The sequence below is a fragment of the Podarcis cretensis genome, assembly GCF_951804945.1.
Source record: "Podarcis cretensis genome assembly, chromosome: 7".
Classification (NCBI taxonomy): Eukaryota; Metazoa; Chordata; class Lepidosauria; order Squamata; family Lacertidae; genus Podarcis; species Podarcis cretensis.
The window spans coordinates 93,534,022-93,552,278 of NC_137176.1; the positions used below are offsets into that span (position 1 = coordinate 93,534,022).

At 48.6% G+C, this 18,257-nt stretch overlaps 2 protein-coding genes across 3 annotated transcripts in view; both read right to left on the reverse strand.

Moving 5' to 3' along the window:
• Positions 1 to 18,257, reverse strand: part of FBXL6 (F-box and leucine rich repeat protein 6) — a 173,768-nt gene that overhangs the window by 80,028 nt on the left and 75,483 nt on the right. The window lies entirely within an intron of this gene.
• The window catches only part of HSF1 (heat shock transcription factor 1), a 43,743-nt gene that overhangs the window by 13,447 nt on the left and 12,039 nt on the right, over positions 1 to 18,257 (reverse strand). For both annotated transcript variants that reach the window (XM_079984364.1, XM_079984363.1), the window contains exons 2-4: positions 13,910 to 14,018; positions 12,876 to 13,012; positions 11,364 to 11,488 (exon numbers count right to left, since the gene is read on the reverse strand). In XM_079984364.1, coding sequence (XP_079840490.1) covers positions 11,364 to 11,488; positions 12,876 to 13,012; positions 13,910 to 14,018 — 371 coding nt within the window. The remainder of the gene's footprint in view (positions 1 to 11,363; positions 11,489 to 12,875; positions 13,013 to 13,909; positions 14,019 to 18,257) is intronic.

The following is an 18,257-nucleotide window of genomic DNA, read 5'->3' on the forward strand; positions in this document are numbered from 1 at the left end:
GGCAGGTGGGCAGAGGGTAAGAGTTTATGTCATTCTGGTACAAAATTGGATAAATAAAACACTCCTAAGATCTTTTCATAACCCCTGAAATGAAACCTTTGAAGTCGGCCCATATAAACTCTTCACCGCCATTTAATTGCTCTATAAAACAGTGTGCGAAGGAAAGTCTTTGAGTTTCCCTCCTCCCACTCAAAAAAAGGGCTGTTAACTCTTTGCAGGCCTTCTGGAGACCACCGCCCCTCTGCGTGCTCTCCTAAAAACTATGAGGCCGCTAGAGGAGTCAGAAGACTGTCCCTTTGCTCTGCTGATGATGGGAGGCGGTGCACTGGGTGGGTGGGTGTGGCAGAAATGGCACCCTATGCCTTATATATGGCTCACATGGGGAATGGGGAGCTAGCTCAGGGTCACCCGGTGAGCATCATGTCCAAGCTCGGCCAAAACTCTGCATCACACGGGTTCCAGATCTTTCTGCAGAGGACGGACAGCCCCCTGGCCTTTCCTGGAGCCACCCTAGGAAAGCTGCTCACAAATGCACACAAAATTGCACTGCGGAAGGCGGCAAGCGACAGCTGACTCCTTCCACAGCCTCAGTTGCACCCAACACTCTGATCAGCATTTCCTTCCCACAGGCACCCCCTACTTTGCCCTGGTATTTCCTGAGTGCAGAAGACCCATTTTCTGCTCACAGGAAGCTCTGGGGATGTGCTAAAGAAAGGCGTCTGCTGGTCACCCTCCTTGTCCTAAGGTGGGGTCTCCAAAGGGGTCCCTTGCAGAAGGGATGAAAGGTTGTTCTCAATTAGTAGGTGGATATTTGCGATTCCAGGAATTATTCTCTGCAGGGTGGGAAAACACTTTCTGTTTATAAAAATATTTATAGAACGTTATTTCATTTTAAAAAATCAAAGTAATTTGCAACAAAAATGTATAAAGCCATGCAGTAAAAACATGTAAAAAAAAAAAGGTCATAAACAGACATCAATAAACCATTGCAGGGAAATGTATTCTTAATTGCCTGCATAGCCCTGGGGGAAGAGGAGTTTTCTGTAGACATTTAAAAGTTAAACCAGAAGGCACCTGCTTATTAGAAACTGGACAGGCAACCACCAGCTGCACCAACTCCTTTGCATAGTGGTTGGGGAAACCCAGCCAGATGCGCAGGGTATAAATAATAAATTATTATTATTATTATTATTATTATTATTATTATTATAGTGTGGGTTCACCCCACTCCTTCCAAGAAAGGAGAGAAGGAGCTTCTCCATCCACACATTCCCTTGGCCAGAGTCTTTAAACAAAAGGCCCTTGCACCAGGGCACTTGGGGACCTGCCTTGGGACTGGGGTGTTACAGACCCTCGCAAGTCATTACGATGAGAGGCATACCATGTGGCAGGAAAACCAGGGATGCAGTGGGTGGTTTGTGCCTGCAGTTCAGAATTAAAATCCTCAGGGGAACTATTTTAGCAGGATTCTGAAAGGAGCCCCCTCCCATTTGGTCATTACAGCACTGGGAGATGAGGCCATCAGCCAAGGGTCCCAGCACGGCACTGCTGAGCCCTCTGCCCTCTCCCTTGCACTGTGCAATGTTTAAACATCAAAGGGAGCCAGGATGGATGGTACGACTCAGAAAGAGCAGAGAGGGGCTTGCCGCACAGCACCTGCAGACAGGCCTTCTCAAAGGCCTGGAGGAAGCCAGACAGCGACTTCATCACATGGCTGCTGGCAGGAATTTGGGAGGAAGGGAAAGGAGAGTCTTGCAAAAAAAAAATATGGCAAGGGTGATAACAGCAGGTGCCCAAGTAGAAGCAGCCAAGAAAGGAGGGAGATGCAGCCATCTTGTTTGAGGGGTGAGCTTGTTGCTGGCTTGAGCCTGCTGCCTCTTCACTTTGCAGGATGCAAAGCTGCTCCCTTCTCCAGAATCAAATGGAACTGGGCAATGGCTGCACAGGGTCAAAACTTGTCTGTCCACAGTAGGGAAACAAAAATCCCAGACTGCACACCACATGCTCTGCAAGGGCGGCAGTTTTTTCTATTTTTCAGAAATCTGATGGGCTATACAAAACAACGTATTAAACACACACACACACACACACACACACACACACACAAATGGGTCTGGGAGAATTAAAATTTCTTTGGTGCTGAAATGACAACAAGGTTGGCAGGTCCATACAGGGAGGGAGTGCCACAATAATGGGGCCACCACTGCAAAACTGTCTCAGTAGTCGCCACCCGCCTCACCTCAGATTGGAGCGCTGTGGATCACATGGTGCTGCTAAATTGCACGGGGATTTAAAGGTGGGCCTTGACACTTTATATATAATTTTGGCCAGTTTTTTTCTGCCACTGGCCCAAGATGATGAAAGCGACCCCTTGCCAGGAGTAGCGCCCAACCCCGGCTACAAAATCTGATCGCACCCAGAACAGGCTGAACACCATGTCTCTGAAGAGATGAAGCACCTCCTCTCGGTACTTTCCCCAGCCCTCCCCCAGCACCCTCCCCTGGGGCAAGAGGTGGGTGCCTGTTGAGAGGCCACTTTAGGCGCAGGACAAGGTGCCTCGGCACACAAAGCAGCAAGCCTGCAGTCAGAAGCACAGGTTTTCCTGGCACGGCCTCAGGCCGCAGCTGGCAGCGGCTCACACATCTGAGCCCGCCATAAACTACGACTCAAGCAGTCCTTAACCTCATGGAACACCGTGGCCAGTAAAACCAGCTTCAGATGATCTCAAGCAGTGACTAAGCCCAAAGCGCAGCTGTGCGCAAGGAGGAAGAAAGGAGAAGGAAAAAAGACAGACGCAGAGCGAGAGAGTTCACAACGAGTGTCTTGCTCAGAGCCCATCAAAGCAATTCTGAGACGAAGCTGACGGTTGACTGCGGGCCAGCCAAGTCCCCCGTGACAAGCAGGGGCTGCGGTGCAACTCGCCAGAACAGCTGGAATTCATGCAGCATCTCGCACAGAGAGGCAGTAACACACCACATTACAACTGTCTAATGTAGAGGTCATAAAAGCCTGGCCCAGCGTCTCTGCCTCAGGCAGGATCAGCCAGAAGACTGGAGTCGTTAAAGTCAGCAAGGCGGAGAGGGCCGTGCACACTATGTGTGTGGGTGCAGGGGGGAGACCAGCCCTTCAGACAGGCTGTGGAGTCACCCCACCGCTCCCAACACTCCTGACCAGCAGCTAAGCTGCCTGGGGATGGTGGGAGTTGCGGCCCAACACCTGGGGTTCAAGAACACTGGTCGTGGCTTAAGACACCTGAAGCCCAGAAGATGGAGCAGATGCAGCTTCCCCACCAGCCCCACAAGGAGGAAGTGGAGGGCTGGAGCTGGACTAGAAAGAACATGAGAAGAACCTGCTGGATCAGGCCTGTGGCCCAAGCCGTTCAGTAACCTGCTCTCACAGTGGTCAGCCAGATGCCCCCGTGGAAAGTCCAAAGGACCCAAGCAGAAGAGCCCTCTCAGCTTCCAGCAACTGAGATTTAAAGGATTGCTGCCTCTGATCCTGGTGGCACAGAAGAGCCATCATGCCTTCTGCAACCCTCTCCTTCCCGAATTTGCCTAATCCTCTTTTAAAGCCATCCAGGTTGGTGGCCACCAATGACTCCTGGGGGAAGGCGTTCCACAGTTTGCGCTGCATGAAGAATCTTCCAACATTCAAAAAGCTTCACCTGCCTTCAATATGCACCCCTCAGATGCTCCAGCTAATTGGAGCTGTTGGCAAGGCAAGGCTGAACCTGGAAACATGGGCCAGGGGGCAGAGGGAAGAAGGAAACTGACCAGCCACCTTCCTTGGCTAGGCTAGGCTGGAGCCCCACAAGCTCTGACTCCTGGTGCACAAGGGGGCCGGGGTCACCGTCAGAGAGGCAGGAGGCCACCTTGCCATCACTCTGGTTTTCTTAAGGATGAAGCCTTATTAATAGGAGACAGCTGGAAAGGAAGAGGCCAGGGAGCCTCCTCCACGCCAGCGCTCCAATCTCCTGCACCTCCTTAATGGAAGCAAGGCATTTATTTCCCTTCCCTGAGATTTACAGCGATTCTTCTTCCCCTTGTCCAGGCCTTGCAAGTGATGTCTCATTCCCAAACCTCAGCCAGCTGCCTAGGCAGAGTATTGGCTCCTGTTACGTGAGGGGATCCTCCTCTCTACACAGCAAACGGCACTCTGCCGGCAGGGAAGCCTCCTTCCTTGCCCTGGGGGGAAGCAGGTGGGGGGAGTCTTAAAGGAGAGAATCGGGAACTCAAGAGGCTGGCTGCTGATCCTGGCAAGGGCTGGGCCAAGCCTCCTTTTCAAAATAAAGGTAAAGGGACCCCTGACCATTAGGTCCAGTCGTGGCCGACTCTGGGGTTGCGGCGCTCATCTCGCTTTCCTGGCCAAGGGAGCCGGCGTACAGCTTCCAGGTCATGTGGCCAGCATGACTGAGCCGCTTCTGGCGAACCAGAGCAGCGCATGGAAACGGCGTTTACCTTCCCACCGGAGCGGTACCTATTTATCTACTTGCAGTTTGACATGCTTTCGAACTGCTAGGTTGGCAGGAGCAGGGACCGAGCAACGGGAGCTCACCACGTCGTGGGGATTCGAACCGCCGACCTTCTGATCTGCAAGTCCTAGGCTTTGTGGTTTAACCCACAGCGCAATACCTGTCTTGAAAAGTGATGAAATTGGCAGCTGGAAACTTGATCCAACCCACTGAGAAGCACATGCGCGCACACACAGGAGGGGGAGATAATTTCCCCCGAGATCCCCTTCTACCCCCCATTTAAACCAGTGGTTCCCAAAGTGGGTGGTAGCGCCCCCTGGGGGTGAGTACCCAGGGAGGTGCTAAGAGGTGAGGGGGCATAAGTGGGGAAGTGCCTATCCGACTTTGAAAAGCTGGTATCACTGGATCAAGTTAATTGAATTAATTTAATTACACAGTGTTAATTGGGTTTGGAATAACTGTGCAATTCATTGTTACTGTTTCGACTGTTATTGTGCCATGATCTTCCTTAGTGGGCTGTGCAAACCGCTGATCTGAATAATGCTTTTTATACAGTAGGGGGCACTGGGGATGATTTGATTGAACCAAGAGGGCAGGGCCCCCGAAACAAAACGCTTGGAAAGCACTGGCTTAAACCAACAATCAGGACATAATCTGCAAGCAGGAGAGTCGGGAGAAGCAGCGAACCCTCACGCCACCGCTCCCAGCCTAGACTTTTTCCTTCTCCTGCTTGTCCACGGCTAGCCAAGGCTGCTTTCGGGCCCCGGGTCCCTGCAGGCCGGCAGCTTCCTCTAATGAGGCATTTCCGAGGAGGCTGGCGGCTCCAGCTTGGCCATCCCTTCGCTGGCTCCATTAGGCCCAAGCTCAGCTTTTCTGCAGCCTGTTACTGACAGACGCAATCTTTTCTGCAAATGTTCCAGCGCAAAAAATATCCCCTCTGGTGAGTGTCAGAAGGATAATATATATTGTTGCTTTTGGAACCATAAAGAGAGCAACACAGGTCAGAATTATTATTTGGTATGATTTAGCAGGGGGAGGAGGGGGAGGGGGAAGAGGTGCCGCATCAGGGAAACTAATTCCGTTGCAGGGAAGAAGAGGATGGTGGCGGCAGAAGGCCAGATAAGGGTGTCTGCTCAGATTTATTTTTACCAAGAGAAATTTTAAACCTCCTCGTTCTGTGGGCGACGGGGGCCTTGTAAAAACGGCAGGGCCTTGTAAACGCAGTCTGGCCAGGAGGAAGTACTTGCGGCGTCCCCGCGGCAGGCCTTCGACATGCCGAGCCAAGCTAAACGGAGCCCCCAAAGGCGGCTGGGGGAAGGCCCCAGTAAACACAGGTGCAGTCACCCCGCTCGGCCCCCGCTCCCAGAAATCTGTTTAGAATTAGGCTCACGGAGAAGACACTGCAGCAAGATCAACCGGGGCCCTCCTGCCTCGCTTTCCTGCTTGGAAAGAAAGGCCTGCGAGGATTCAGAGACCAGAGAGAGCGAGAGTGGCAGGACCGGCTGATTTCACCTTCCCCTTGGTGGTGAACTTATCAAAGCTATCATATTTAAGATAATCTGCACCCTTTGTTTTGTTATCCCCCCAAAATACTCCTATCAGGGTGGATAAAAATCGATGATTTTTTAAAAAATCAGATTTTTTAAAATTTAAACCGGATTTTTTTTTATATTTAAATCGGATTTTTAAAATAAAATGCTATTGGAGGAAAAAACTTTCTAAAGATAGTTTCCATTTAAGTTACATTATAGTCCAAAGGCTATTCATCAGGAATTAAGGATTTGTTTTAAGTTTTTCATGTGTGCTAAAACTCAGACTAAGTTCTTTTTTAAAAAAATGTTTAACCACACCAGTTAACAAAAATGAATACATATGCTATAATGCTGTTGTTTTAGTTAAATAAATTGTTTAAATTGTTATTAAGGAAATTATTATTTTTCTCCTTCCAATAAAGTACACCAGAAAAGTTGTCCAAATATAGACAGTTAACTTACTAATTCTCTTTGGCGAGACCTTGAAGTGCTTGCCAGTCAACTAATAAGTGTTCACAGTTAACTTATTAAACCTCACAATAATTTCAGAATTATCTGTCTATGTATTTCTAATAGTATAACCAAATCAGTAATTTTTGATATAACTGTAAAAACTACTTTGAATATTTATTATTCCAAAAAAGAAGCCTTCATCTGGTTTTTAATATTACGATTATACCAGCAAGAATGAGTCTTTCTGTAAAAAAATTATTTAAATCAAGTCTTACTGACTAGTGATTTCAATTGTGATTTCAATTGTGATTTAAATCAAATCCACCCTGACTCTTATACTGGAAGTTTGGTAGAGGCTGTTGCTGCTGCTGTTGTTGTTGTTACCATCACCCCCACCCCTCAGCAGGAGACCCCAGGGCTGGTTACAATAACATAAATGATACCATTTAAATCAAGCCAACAAGCAAAACAGTCTTATATTAATTAAGAATTTCCAGGCAGGTCATAAACATGTTACGTAATCATAGTGATATGTGGATTTACTTCTCACTCAAGGCCAGAATAAATGGGTTAATGTCCATAGCACAGGGATGGCCGCCCTCTAAACGCTGATTGGCTCCAAGCCACCCCATTGGTCCCGGTCAGCCTGGCCAACTGTCAGGGAGCATGCTGGGAGTTGGAGTCCAGCAGCATCCTGAGAGTCACCAGAAATGCCCCACCCCGATGCCGAGGGCCACTGCAAGGATGGTTCCACAGCCACGAGGGCCAAAGCAGAGCGCAGGCAACTCGCCTGGTGCCATTTCCCTCACCACCCTCAGCCTCAGCCCAGCTGGATGTGGGATCTGGAACCAGGCCTAAGGCCATGAGTCCTGCATTTGACATGAGTCTGGCTTCCCAAGCCCCCAAGAAGCCTTTGCTAGGCTCACCTAGGAGACATCAAGCTCAGGAGCTACACGTCTCGTGATAAAAGAGCCAACAGCAGCTTTTAAAAGGCAGCTATCAGGTTCAAAACCACAACCGCTCCAAACTTTTAAAAAAAAATCCCTGAAAGGAAGCTTCTGGCTTGCAGATTCCATTTTTAGGAGGTGGTTAGGGATTGAAAACAAATGAAAACATAGGAAGGGGAAAGAGAGGCCAGCGGAAGCTGACGCTCTCAAAGGCCGAGAGGGAGATTTTCCAAAGCAAAGCACTGCCAAGCTTGGGCCCCCAAAGCCCACCTGCCTTCCCCACAGCAGCCCCCTAAGTGTTGTTCTGGCTTTGGAGGGACTGGCTAGTTATTAAACATTAACATCTCCTATACAGCACTATGCACCACTATGCCCATCGGCCTTTACAAGCATGCATTGGAGGCGGACAATAAAAACATTCCCTTTCGCAGTCAGGGCAGGATTCGAAGCCAGGGCTCTAAAAGCCCCCTTGGGCCAAAATGGCCTCTTGCATTTACCCATCCAACCTTTTGCTACAAACACTTTATTCCTTCAGATCTCCCCCCCCCTTTTTTTTTTTACATCCAGCGCTTTAAATGCCACATGCTGAGAAACATCAGAGTGCTCTTATGCTCATGCGGTCTCCCCAGAGGGACCACTGGTCGGATGCAGCCCCTAAGCTCTTCAGATGCACACCAAAACATGAGCCTACCAATTTTCCCAGCCAAAATGAAGGCCAGCTATATGGAGGTGGACTTGCTCACATCCATCCCATATTAGGCCTTCCTTATCTCCCAACCAAAGACTGAGTGGTCTTTTTTAGGAGGGGGAGCTAATGAGGGACCAGTCTTCTGTTTTGTACTCCTTGAGGTGCCAAGCAAAGCTACAGGGAACCAGGCAAAGGGCCTTCTTGGTAGTGGCACCTGCCCTGTGGAATGCCCTCCCATCAGATGTCAAAGAGATAAACAACTACCTGACATTTAGAAGACATCTGAAGGCAGCCCTGTTCAGGGAAGTTTTTAATGTGTGACATTTTAATGTATTTTTAATCTTTGTTGGAAGCCGCCCAGGGTGGTTGGGGAGACCCAGCCAGATGAGTGGGTACAAATAATAAATGTTGTTGTTGTTGTTAACATTGATGGTGTTACAATACTTTAACGAAAAAGAGGGCCAATCTTCCTATGTGGGTCTTGTGTTTAGACCCTTCAAGTTCGGGATCACTAAACTCAAGAAGACCACTGTAGGTATTGTCCTTACTCCTCCCTTCTTCCGGGGCACTGTGATTTTGCACAGTGAGAACAATGTGCTCCCGGCAATTGGCTTGGCCTGCGCAGGCCACAGCAGCGGTCAGTAGTTCTGCAGTGCCTGCAGAAGCTAAGAAGAATCAGCCCAGGAAGCTGCCCTGGGAAGGCTTGTCTCTTTGGGGCCCGTGAGAGTTTGCTACAAGCAGAATGACCCTGGATTGGCCAGAGGGGAGGCCCAAGATGAAGCACAGCTAACAAACCTTCACACTACTGGCTCCTCAAGAACTTCAGAGCTTATGCTTAAGCAAGTAAGCTTTGTGCCCTCTACGGACAGCAGAAAGCACTCCCTCAGCTTTTTGATCTCTTAAGTCAGTCATTTCTTTGTCTACATGAGGAGTATATATATACACACAAGACACACGTGGGCAGAAACACACCAGCACACACACTGTCCCTCCTCCACAGATGAGAAGGGGTTTGGCAACTCACTCCCCTCTTCCCTTGCCCACGCATCACAGCCTCAAACTGATGATGAGGGGAGGAAGCAAGTTGCCATACCCAGCACTGAGTCTACTTTGAAATATTGTTTTCCTTTTTTTGCAGTTCTTGTCAAAATTGGCAGAGTCTTGATGGAGCAGGAACAAAATCACTGTGGAGCTGAATCACCCCCGGTCTACACCAAGGAGAATGAGGTTCTGAAAAGGCACCATTAGGCTTCTTTCTTCTGCCAGATAGGGAGGTGGTACTGAAGCCCTTAATTCCCAGACACCACTGTCTAACCAAGACAGGGAGGCCAAGCTTCGCCACACTATGACCCCAAGCAGCACTACTGCGGACAGGCAAGAAGCATGCAGGCCTGGTCTCTGGGCTTGAAGAGGAACTCTAGGGCACAGCCGGGCAACAAGTCCGCCTGGAATACCCTCCCTTCTGTAAGCGGTTTCAAGCAGCTAGGCAAAACCTGACCTTGGCCAGCAACATTTCAGAATGGCAAAAGCCCCACCAGAAAGCCGCAAGACTGGATGACTCAAGAGACCGAGTGGTCATCAGGCTCCACATTCCATGGACGAGGAGTCAAGCTGTTTACGGCTGGAGGGATCAGGGTTCCTGTCCTGGCAAGAGAACAGCTGGGCCCAAAGCTGCCAGGAGGGGCATCACAGCCGCCATAAAACAGGAAGGGGTTGCTGCTTCAAACCACTGACTAATCTTCCAGGAAAAGTGGGATTTGCAAGCCTTTGCCTTCATGCCAAAATGAGCCATCCTCTGCAGCTGCAGATGATTTACAGAGGGGCTTCATTGCTGGCCATCAAACCAGCCTGAAGAAATGTCCCCTGGGCTCCAGAACTCTTTCCTTTAAGTTCTCAAATGTGTGGGTGCAGGAAAAGTGCTCTGGGGAATTCTGGTGCAAGCTAAGCCCTCCTTTCGAGGCTCCACTCCCCAGGGGAAAGCGCCTGACACTCCTTCCTGGGTCTCCCCTACAACTGAGCCAGAACACAAACTGCCAACCACCAGCTGCTCACTGCATGCCTCACCTTCCACCTGTGCCTGGAGAGAAGGCAAGGCAAATTTTTCAAGTCCTCAATAGCCTGGGATAAGCAAACGTTAAGCAGTTGTCCCACACAGGCAAGAAACTCCCTGCTCTGTAAACTCCAAGTGGAGCACATACGAGCCCTGGGCCTGGATCAGGGCGAAGAGGGCTCATCTTGTCCCACATGCTGAGTGCAGATGCCTTTCCCCTGCCCTTCACAACTATGGTGGTCTTAAAAAAGCCCTTTCCCAAGTTGGAACCAGCCTGTGCCTCTATCTGTCAGTGTCAAAATAAAGCAGCACTGTTCCACCAAGAGTTTAATTTGTAAAAAAAAATAATCTTAGCTGCTGATGTAATTTTTAAAAATTAGTACCGTATGTTCCGGCATACAAGACGACTTTTTATCCCTGGAAAATCACCTCAAAAGTCGGGGGTTGTCTTATACGCCAGGTATACGCGTTGGGAAGGAGGAGAGGGAGCCGGTGAGAAGAGGCGCTCCTTCTGCCGTCGCTCCTCCTCCCGCCCCACAGAAGGGGACGTGGAAAGTCCTTCCGAGTGCAGCGCTCGCCCACCCGCCAAACGCCTACCCTCGGGCTGCTGCTGCTGCTGTGACAGCAGAGGCAGTGGAGGGGTGCGTGCTCTGCCCCTGGCGGCACTCAGACTCTCTAACTCTAAAATTGAATAGCAAAAGTTGCAGGTCGTTTTATACGCCCAGTCGCCTAATATGTCAGAATCTATGGTATTTATTCTTCTCTTAACAAGGGCACTACTGTACAAGAGGAAAACTGATCAATAACGGGGCAAAGTCCACATGGTAAAGTGCCATAAGTTACACAGCAGGGACCTGTCAGAAGGGCTGCTAACTAGTTTAACAACTGTGGTTGCCGCTTGTCATTTTAACTGTGCTATGGGTGCATCAATAGTTGCTTTGCTATTATTAACGCTACCCTGGCGGCTAATGGGTGATACACCACCCTAGATGGAAGAGACAACGTTAGCATTGAAAACTCAACATGCTGGGTGAAGACAAAACAAAGCAGTCCATGACCTAGCAAGAAACTTTGCTAAGGAGTGAGTTCAATTCCTGCAGCAATCAGGTGGTTAGCATATTATGCTACCTGCCAGCAGAGGGGGCTAGAACACAGAGCAAGGTAGACTCCCCCTCCCAAACCCAGAATACCCTTTCCCCCCTGCCCCTTGCATTGTACATACTGCTTCATGGCTATCAGCTTGGAGTCCATGCTCTCCTGCTTGCCCTTCATTGCCTGGACATCAGTCAGTATCTTTGTCACGCTGTCCTGGCGAACCTTGATATCTTCATTCTTTATGCCAGATACCTGCAGGCAAGGGAGATTTCTTACTTATGGCTCTTCATGGCTTCCAAACGAGAAAATAGCTGGCTGAGCATCACAGACAGAGTGTGCACTGCCTCTTCTCAAAGACAGCTGCAGTCAGAGTCCAACAAAGCTGCTGAAGACCAATGCCGTATAAGCTGCACGCCTTGGCAAAGGCGTTCCTGGGTTCCTTGGCTTCCTGAGCCCATCCAAAAAGTGGTAGGATCAGCCATATGCCAGCACAACAGGCAAGCACACAGCTCACTGAAGTGTACTTTTATTTGCTTGTGCTTCCCAGCATGCACTGCCACTCTGCTACTTGGCTACTGCATGGCAGAGTATGATGTGCTTCTGAATTTTCTAGCTGTGTGTGTGTGTGTACTGCAATTTTACTTACACACACCCACATACACACTGACTGTTAAAAAAACACCCTCAAGCATTTGTGGGGGGCATGGCTCAGGGAAGTAACAAACAAGCAAGTTTGAACAGTGCGGGGTGGGGCAGTGAGAGTATGGAAACAGGGGCACATAGGTAAGGTTTCTGTGTAGATTCTCCTCAGTTAGGAGAACCGCTAATCTCAGTTTCAGAGAGAAAGCTATTTGCTGCTTTCAGTGGCGTAGCGTGGGTTGTCAGCACCCGGGGCAAAGCAAGTAATTTGCGCCCCCTAACCCGTGGATTTGCGCCCCCTAACCCTAACCTCCAGATGTTGCGCCCGATGCGGCCGGCCCCCCCCTGCACCCCCCACGCTACGCCACTGGCTGCTTTCATGAAACAATTTTGGGAACACAGTTTGTTGCTTCTGGCGAACAGTTTACATGCACAAGCGGCACCACAGATAAGCAGAGACTGAAGAGGCATGAGGACAGCCAACCGACTGCAGAATTTACAGACGGGCTTATTTAGGGAGCATTCTCAATGCAAGAGAGGTGCACTGATTAACATGGCATGATATGTAAGACATCCTAGCCTACAGGATGGTTTCAGCTGAGCCAGGGACTTCCAGGCTGCTCAGCAAGGCAAGCAGTGCAAAAAGAAAAGTACAAGAAGAGGAGAGATTGCCAGGGCCTCCTGCCATACACAGAAGCACACTGGAGGTGGCGCGTTGGCAAGTTCATATTCTTCTGTGAGCTTACTTATGCATGGACACACACTCACCCACCCAGGTGTTTATCAAAGGCCACCTCAAATTGGGTGATCTGAACCAAAATTCAGACAAGACAAGGCAAAAGCCAAAAACACTGAGAAGGAAGAAGCAGAAACCCACTCTCTGCACTATCCTGAAGCACCAAGGCAGGTAATGGCTGAAAGAAACAGTGCTGTTTCCATCCCATTCCGTCTGTTCCTCAAAAGCTCTTTTTGGGGCCAGCGCCTGTTACAAAGGACTCACATTGGTTACTTTCCTCTTGATGTTCTCCAGGAGGTGTTCTTGGCCGCGGAGGAAGTAATGGTGCTGGAATTCGGTGTCATCCTTCTCGGGCTTCACCAGACCGCCTTGCTCGATGTGGATTACTTTCCGGAAGCCATCTGGAAGGCAAAGGAGCAGAGCAGGTTGGCAAGAAGGTCAGGGGAATGCTGGAGAAGCCAGCCTGTATTTCACATGCAGCGTAAGCCTGTAGGGCAACTGGACCTCCCAACTCAGAGACTTTGCTTTCCCCCAGAACCAAACCAGAAAGTAGTATCTGCTGAGTCTGCAGGTTGCTTAATGCTGTCATTTTCCTGAGCCAACTTTCCAAAGTGAATCATACAAAATAGCACATCAGCGAATGATCTCAGCTCCCAAAATGCAAGGCAGGTGTTCCAGGAGGAGGAAACACAAATTGCCTTGCTAGAGCAGAGCACGGTTCACCTAGTCCAAACTCGTTCCCCCCCCCCCCGAGGCACCTGGCTGGCCACAAGCAGTGATGGACGTTCCTGTTTAGAACTCAGAATACGCCCTCTTTGAAGATGGAGTTCTCGTTTTTCACATTTAGAGCCATTAGCTGTTCACAGTCATATTCTCCATGAACCTTCTACCTCCTGTTTGAGTCCCACCTAAGGAGGCACAAGCTCCTCCATGACAGACCCCTTGTAGTCCTGCTTGCAGGCCTGGTAATCAACCTTTTCTTTAACCCAGACACTTTTCGTAGACAATGCCAATTCTATGTGAACAGTGCCAAGCATTTGATCCTAACCTAATTGTGCCAAGATGATCCGCCGTACGGCAGAAGAGGACGTTGCTCTTTTCTTCACTACACCTGAAGAAGCTACTAGGCCAGTCTGAGAAGCCCCAGCACTTTTGCCCACAAGTCCTGCACGGTGCAGCTCATGTTCTGACAAACTGCCAAGGTGCCCTAACCCTACCTTCAGGCAAGCCCCTCGTGTTCGCAAGAGACTTCTGAAGTCAAGCACACAAACTGTGCACCAAACAGAGAATATACTTACACATATTCAGCTGCCGGACAAAGCTGGCCATGTTGTTGTGTTTGAAGTATTTAGGAAGGACTTCCTTGGCAAACTGGCCTTGGTCGAAGACATGGAAGCTGTTTCCACTCTGCAACAACAGAAAAGAGAGATGAGCAAGGCTGTGCGGCAGCACTGCCACTGACCTCAAGCAGCTGGGCTGGCCCCCATGGTTGGCAACCCCACACAGAGGTGTCATCCTTCAGGCACCGACAGATGTGAAAACAGGGCTTTGCCTTCAGCCAGTAGAAATAGGGGCCAGATTCAGGCAATCAAGAACCAGATGGCAGCCACTTAAATGCACACAAGGGCAAAACATAAAAGCCCAGTGGTTGCAGGTAATCACTGACCATGGCATTCAATGAGAAACTGGGAAGTCTGGGAAGCCGAAGGGTGGATACACTGGGCTTAGTCACCTGACAAGTGGATTTTGACACCCCTTTACACCCTTTACAATGGGTGTGGTTGCTCACACATCACTCTAGAAATATCAACGCCTGGAAAAAACCCAGAAGAATTTTTTTTTGGGGGGGGAGGGGTTAAATTTTTCCATTATCCCCCTGGCAAAACTTTCCTATTTCTACACTACTATTGGTCCATATGAAGATTTGACCAACAGGATTCTTCGGGCGGCCTGTGCAGTGCGCCAGTGTGGCGTGTTTAGTATACTAAACCTGAGGAACTCCCTGAGCCAAAGCCCTTAGAGAAATCCACACAGGCACAGGGTTGACCACAGATTTGCAGGGGGAGCTGAGCAGCTATTGTAGGCCTGCCAGATGCAAAAAGGCAGCCCATGTCAATGGCTGGAAGATTGTGTGGCATCTGCTGATCTTAACTGCCTCAGTGGCCAGGCTGCCTTCTTCCTAGCTCAGCCACAGAGTTCCCAAGAGCCGGAGGGTGGAGCGAGAGGGGAGGACAGAGAGGCAAGGCAGCCGGCAAGAATGTGTGGCTGACTCACCCAACATTCCTTAACTGGTGCCAACCCCACTGGATAGCACGGCAGCCCCAGAGTTTCAGCTACATACACAGGAGCCAAGTTTCTTAGCTCCACAGCAGACTAGGGAAAGACCTCTGAAGTGAGGGACCCAACAGTGCCTGTGGTCTGCTCAGTGTGTCCCCATGTGAAGAACGGATAAGCTAAAACCTTGAGATTTACTTGAGTGCACTGGCCAAGGCAGTAGCTAACTGGGGCTCTCTTATCCAGAACTGGTATGCCTTCTCTTTGGAGATGCAAAGACAGCGGGCAGAGGGGAGTTGGAGCAAGGCACTGAGAAGTGCCCACAAACAGCACATCTCTTGATGCACTGCAGGTGGCCACATGCCTCCTCTTGCCCTCTGCTTTCTCCATATACAAACAAATCTCAGTTCCCAAACGCTTCCATTTTGGAACATTTCAGCTCCCAAACGCCAAAAACTCCGAAGTGTTCTGGTTTTTGAATGTTTTTTGGAAATCAAACATCCGACGAGGCTTCCGCTTGAGTGCAGGAAGTTCCTGCAGCCAATCGGAAGCCGTGCCTCAGTTGTCAAACCTTTCAGAAGCCAAACGGGCTTCTGGAACAGATTACATTCGAGAACCGATTTTTGACTGTAATTTTTGTTTTCTCTTAACCACATTTCCCTTCCTTTGAGAAATTTCCCTTCCCTCCTGCATGCTCACTTGAGCCAAAGGGCTGCCCAGGAACTCCAGCTTGACAATAGCCACCCCAGCTCAGAATTGCCCCAAGACTAGAAGCTGTCCAGCAGGAGCAATATTTCAACCTTTGGCTATGCGAAAAGCATGCAGCCATTTTTACTGAGCAAGATGACATGACTTCTCTGTCTCACATAGCAGGAATTTTATTATCAAAATATAATAGTCTCTACAGGAGACAAAGAGAGAGAGAAATTTCAATCTGGCAGAGTGATATAAAATAGTGAAAGGCTTTTTACAACTGGATTTTCTTTCATGGCAGGAAAAAGCTCTGCCACTGAGTCATCTTCTTTTTAAGACAATTCCATATGGCGGGAGAACAAAACCATCTAATGCCAATACTAGGATAGGTGGGAACCAAACCAGACCAGCTGTAGACAAATCACAACCCTGCAACAAAAGCGTGCTAGCTCCAGAGCAAGAGGACGGCATCTTGGACCACCCAAAAATGCAGCAGAGAAGGATGCACTGACTGCCAATGCCCTGCTCACATGCAGCTCTGCACCTCTCCAAGGTTGCCTGTCCTGGGTGAGGGTCTGCTACAAGAGCCCCGTCACTGGAGCCACCGCTAGCAAAAGGATCACTTGGCACATTGCCCCCAAGCGCAGGGTCACACATCCCCCAAATCTCCGCCAGGCCCTTCCTAGTCACTCCAAACACCAGATGTGGGCTTATCCACACAAGAGGCTCCAGCTTGAAAGGATCAGAACACCACCGACTCAAGTGGAAATAAATACCATTTGCTACATGAAGTGCCTAAAATAATGAGGTGCTGTACAAAGTTTTAGTACGCACATGGCCTTAGATCACTCAATACCAAAAGCCAACAATAACCAGGGTCTTACTGTCCACTTATTCGCCTTCTGAAAAAGCCAAGATTCAAGAGTCTGGAGGGACAGGGCAGCCTGATGCTGGAAGAGACAAGGTGCCGAGTTTTTCATTTTCTGTCATTTTAAAGACAGCAAAGCCAGTCTCTGCAGAAGGTGAGATGTGAAGGGCCCAGAAGGGGGGAAAACACAAATTTTAAAATGGGGAAAAGTTTTCTTGAATTTTCCTGAGGATTATTTCATTTATTCCCCAAGGAAAACCTGGAATTTTTGGGAAACACTAAAAAACAAAAACAAACAAAAACACCTCTTGTTATTCTCTCCTACCTGCCCACTTTTTTGGGTAGGGGGGGCAGTTTAACCCTTGGATCACAATGGAGTCAAAGGTGTGCTGAAGGAGGATAAGGAGATTGTGAGGCATCTAATCATAGCCTGCATTTTTATTAAGGCTTGATCAGGGCCTGCATTTTAAAATGAGCTTAAAGATTTTCAAATGTTAAATGCCAGGCAGAAGACCAGCTGCCTAAGAACCTTGGCAAGATGTTTATCCTCCTGGACAAGGGGGCCCCCTGATTTATAGCAGAAAACAATTCTCAAAGTCGTAAAAAGGGAATTACAGGCTGACAGCCAAGGTTACACTGACCCTACATATTACAGAAGATAAAAAGAGAGAGATAAACATAATCAAGAGTTGATAAATAGTAAAATAAAACCATGTGCCTCCCATTAAACTTGAGCCATATTTTCCTAAGGTTAAAAGGCCAAGAACAAATAGACTGGCTTGGCTGGAGAAGGGGAGTGTAAAGAGAAGAAGAGGTTTTCTTTCTATTTTATTTTGAGGCTGTAAAATGTTCCTTCCTTTTTTACTTTGAGAAGGTTTATTCTTCTAAAAGGCTATCTATGATAATGTATGAAATATATTAGCTTAAATGTAATTATGCAAAGGATTTAGAAACCAAGAAATGTTAAATCCTTATGCTAGATTCTTATTTCATATAGTTGGAAGAGACCACAGGGGCCATCAGCCCAGCCCCCCTGCCAAGCAGGAAACATCATTAGAGCACACATATGGTTGTCAGGCCTTTGTTTAAAGACCTCCAAAAGAAGGAGATCTTTCAATGATGATGTGAACTCAAGATCCTTGACATCTGTTTAAGATAAAAATTTAAGATTAACCATTTGTTTTGGAGGGCAAGGAGGGCAAGAGGTGAGCTGGTAATTAAGGTTCCTTGTTGAGACAAATGTAAGATAAATGACTACTTATTTGTCATTTATAGATAGAAGAATATATAGCTTTTTGTTTCCCATAAAAGGCAAGAGGAAATGGGTGTATCTTTTGTGATTGGTTCTAGCAAACAGCCAATAGGAATTTCAACCAGGCTGATTGGACAGAGGCAGCCAAAGGAGGAGCAAGGGGGCTGGATTAAGGAAATATAAGTGCTGGCCATAACGGCAGGAGGCCAGGCCAGAGCTTGGTAACCATATACCACTGTGCCTCATATTTATTTGTCCGACAAATAAATTATTATTTTAATTTCTCTATTGCTGCGTTGAATATTTCATTCCAGCTAAGCGTTAACCACAAGCAGGGTGCTACAATTGCAGAAAAGCCGAATAAATTATTTGCATCTGTCTTCACAGCAGAAGATGCAGAGCAGATTGCTGCGCCTGAACTAACTTTTGCAGGCAAGGAGTCCAAGTCCACCGTCCCCCCGACCCCAAGGATCAGTACAGTGGTGGACTTCCGGGTTAGCGCGATCGGCTAATGGGGGATTCCCTCCGAGCTCCAGAGGGAATCGGCTCTGCTGCAGGC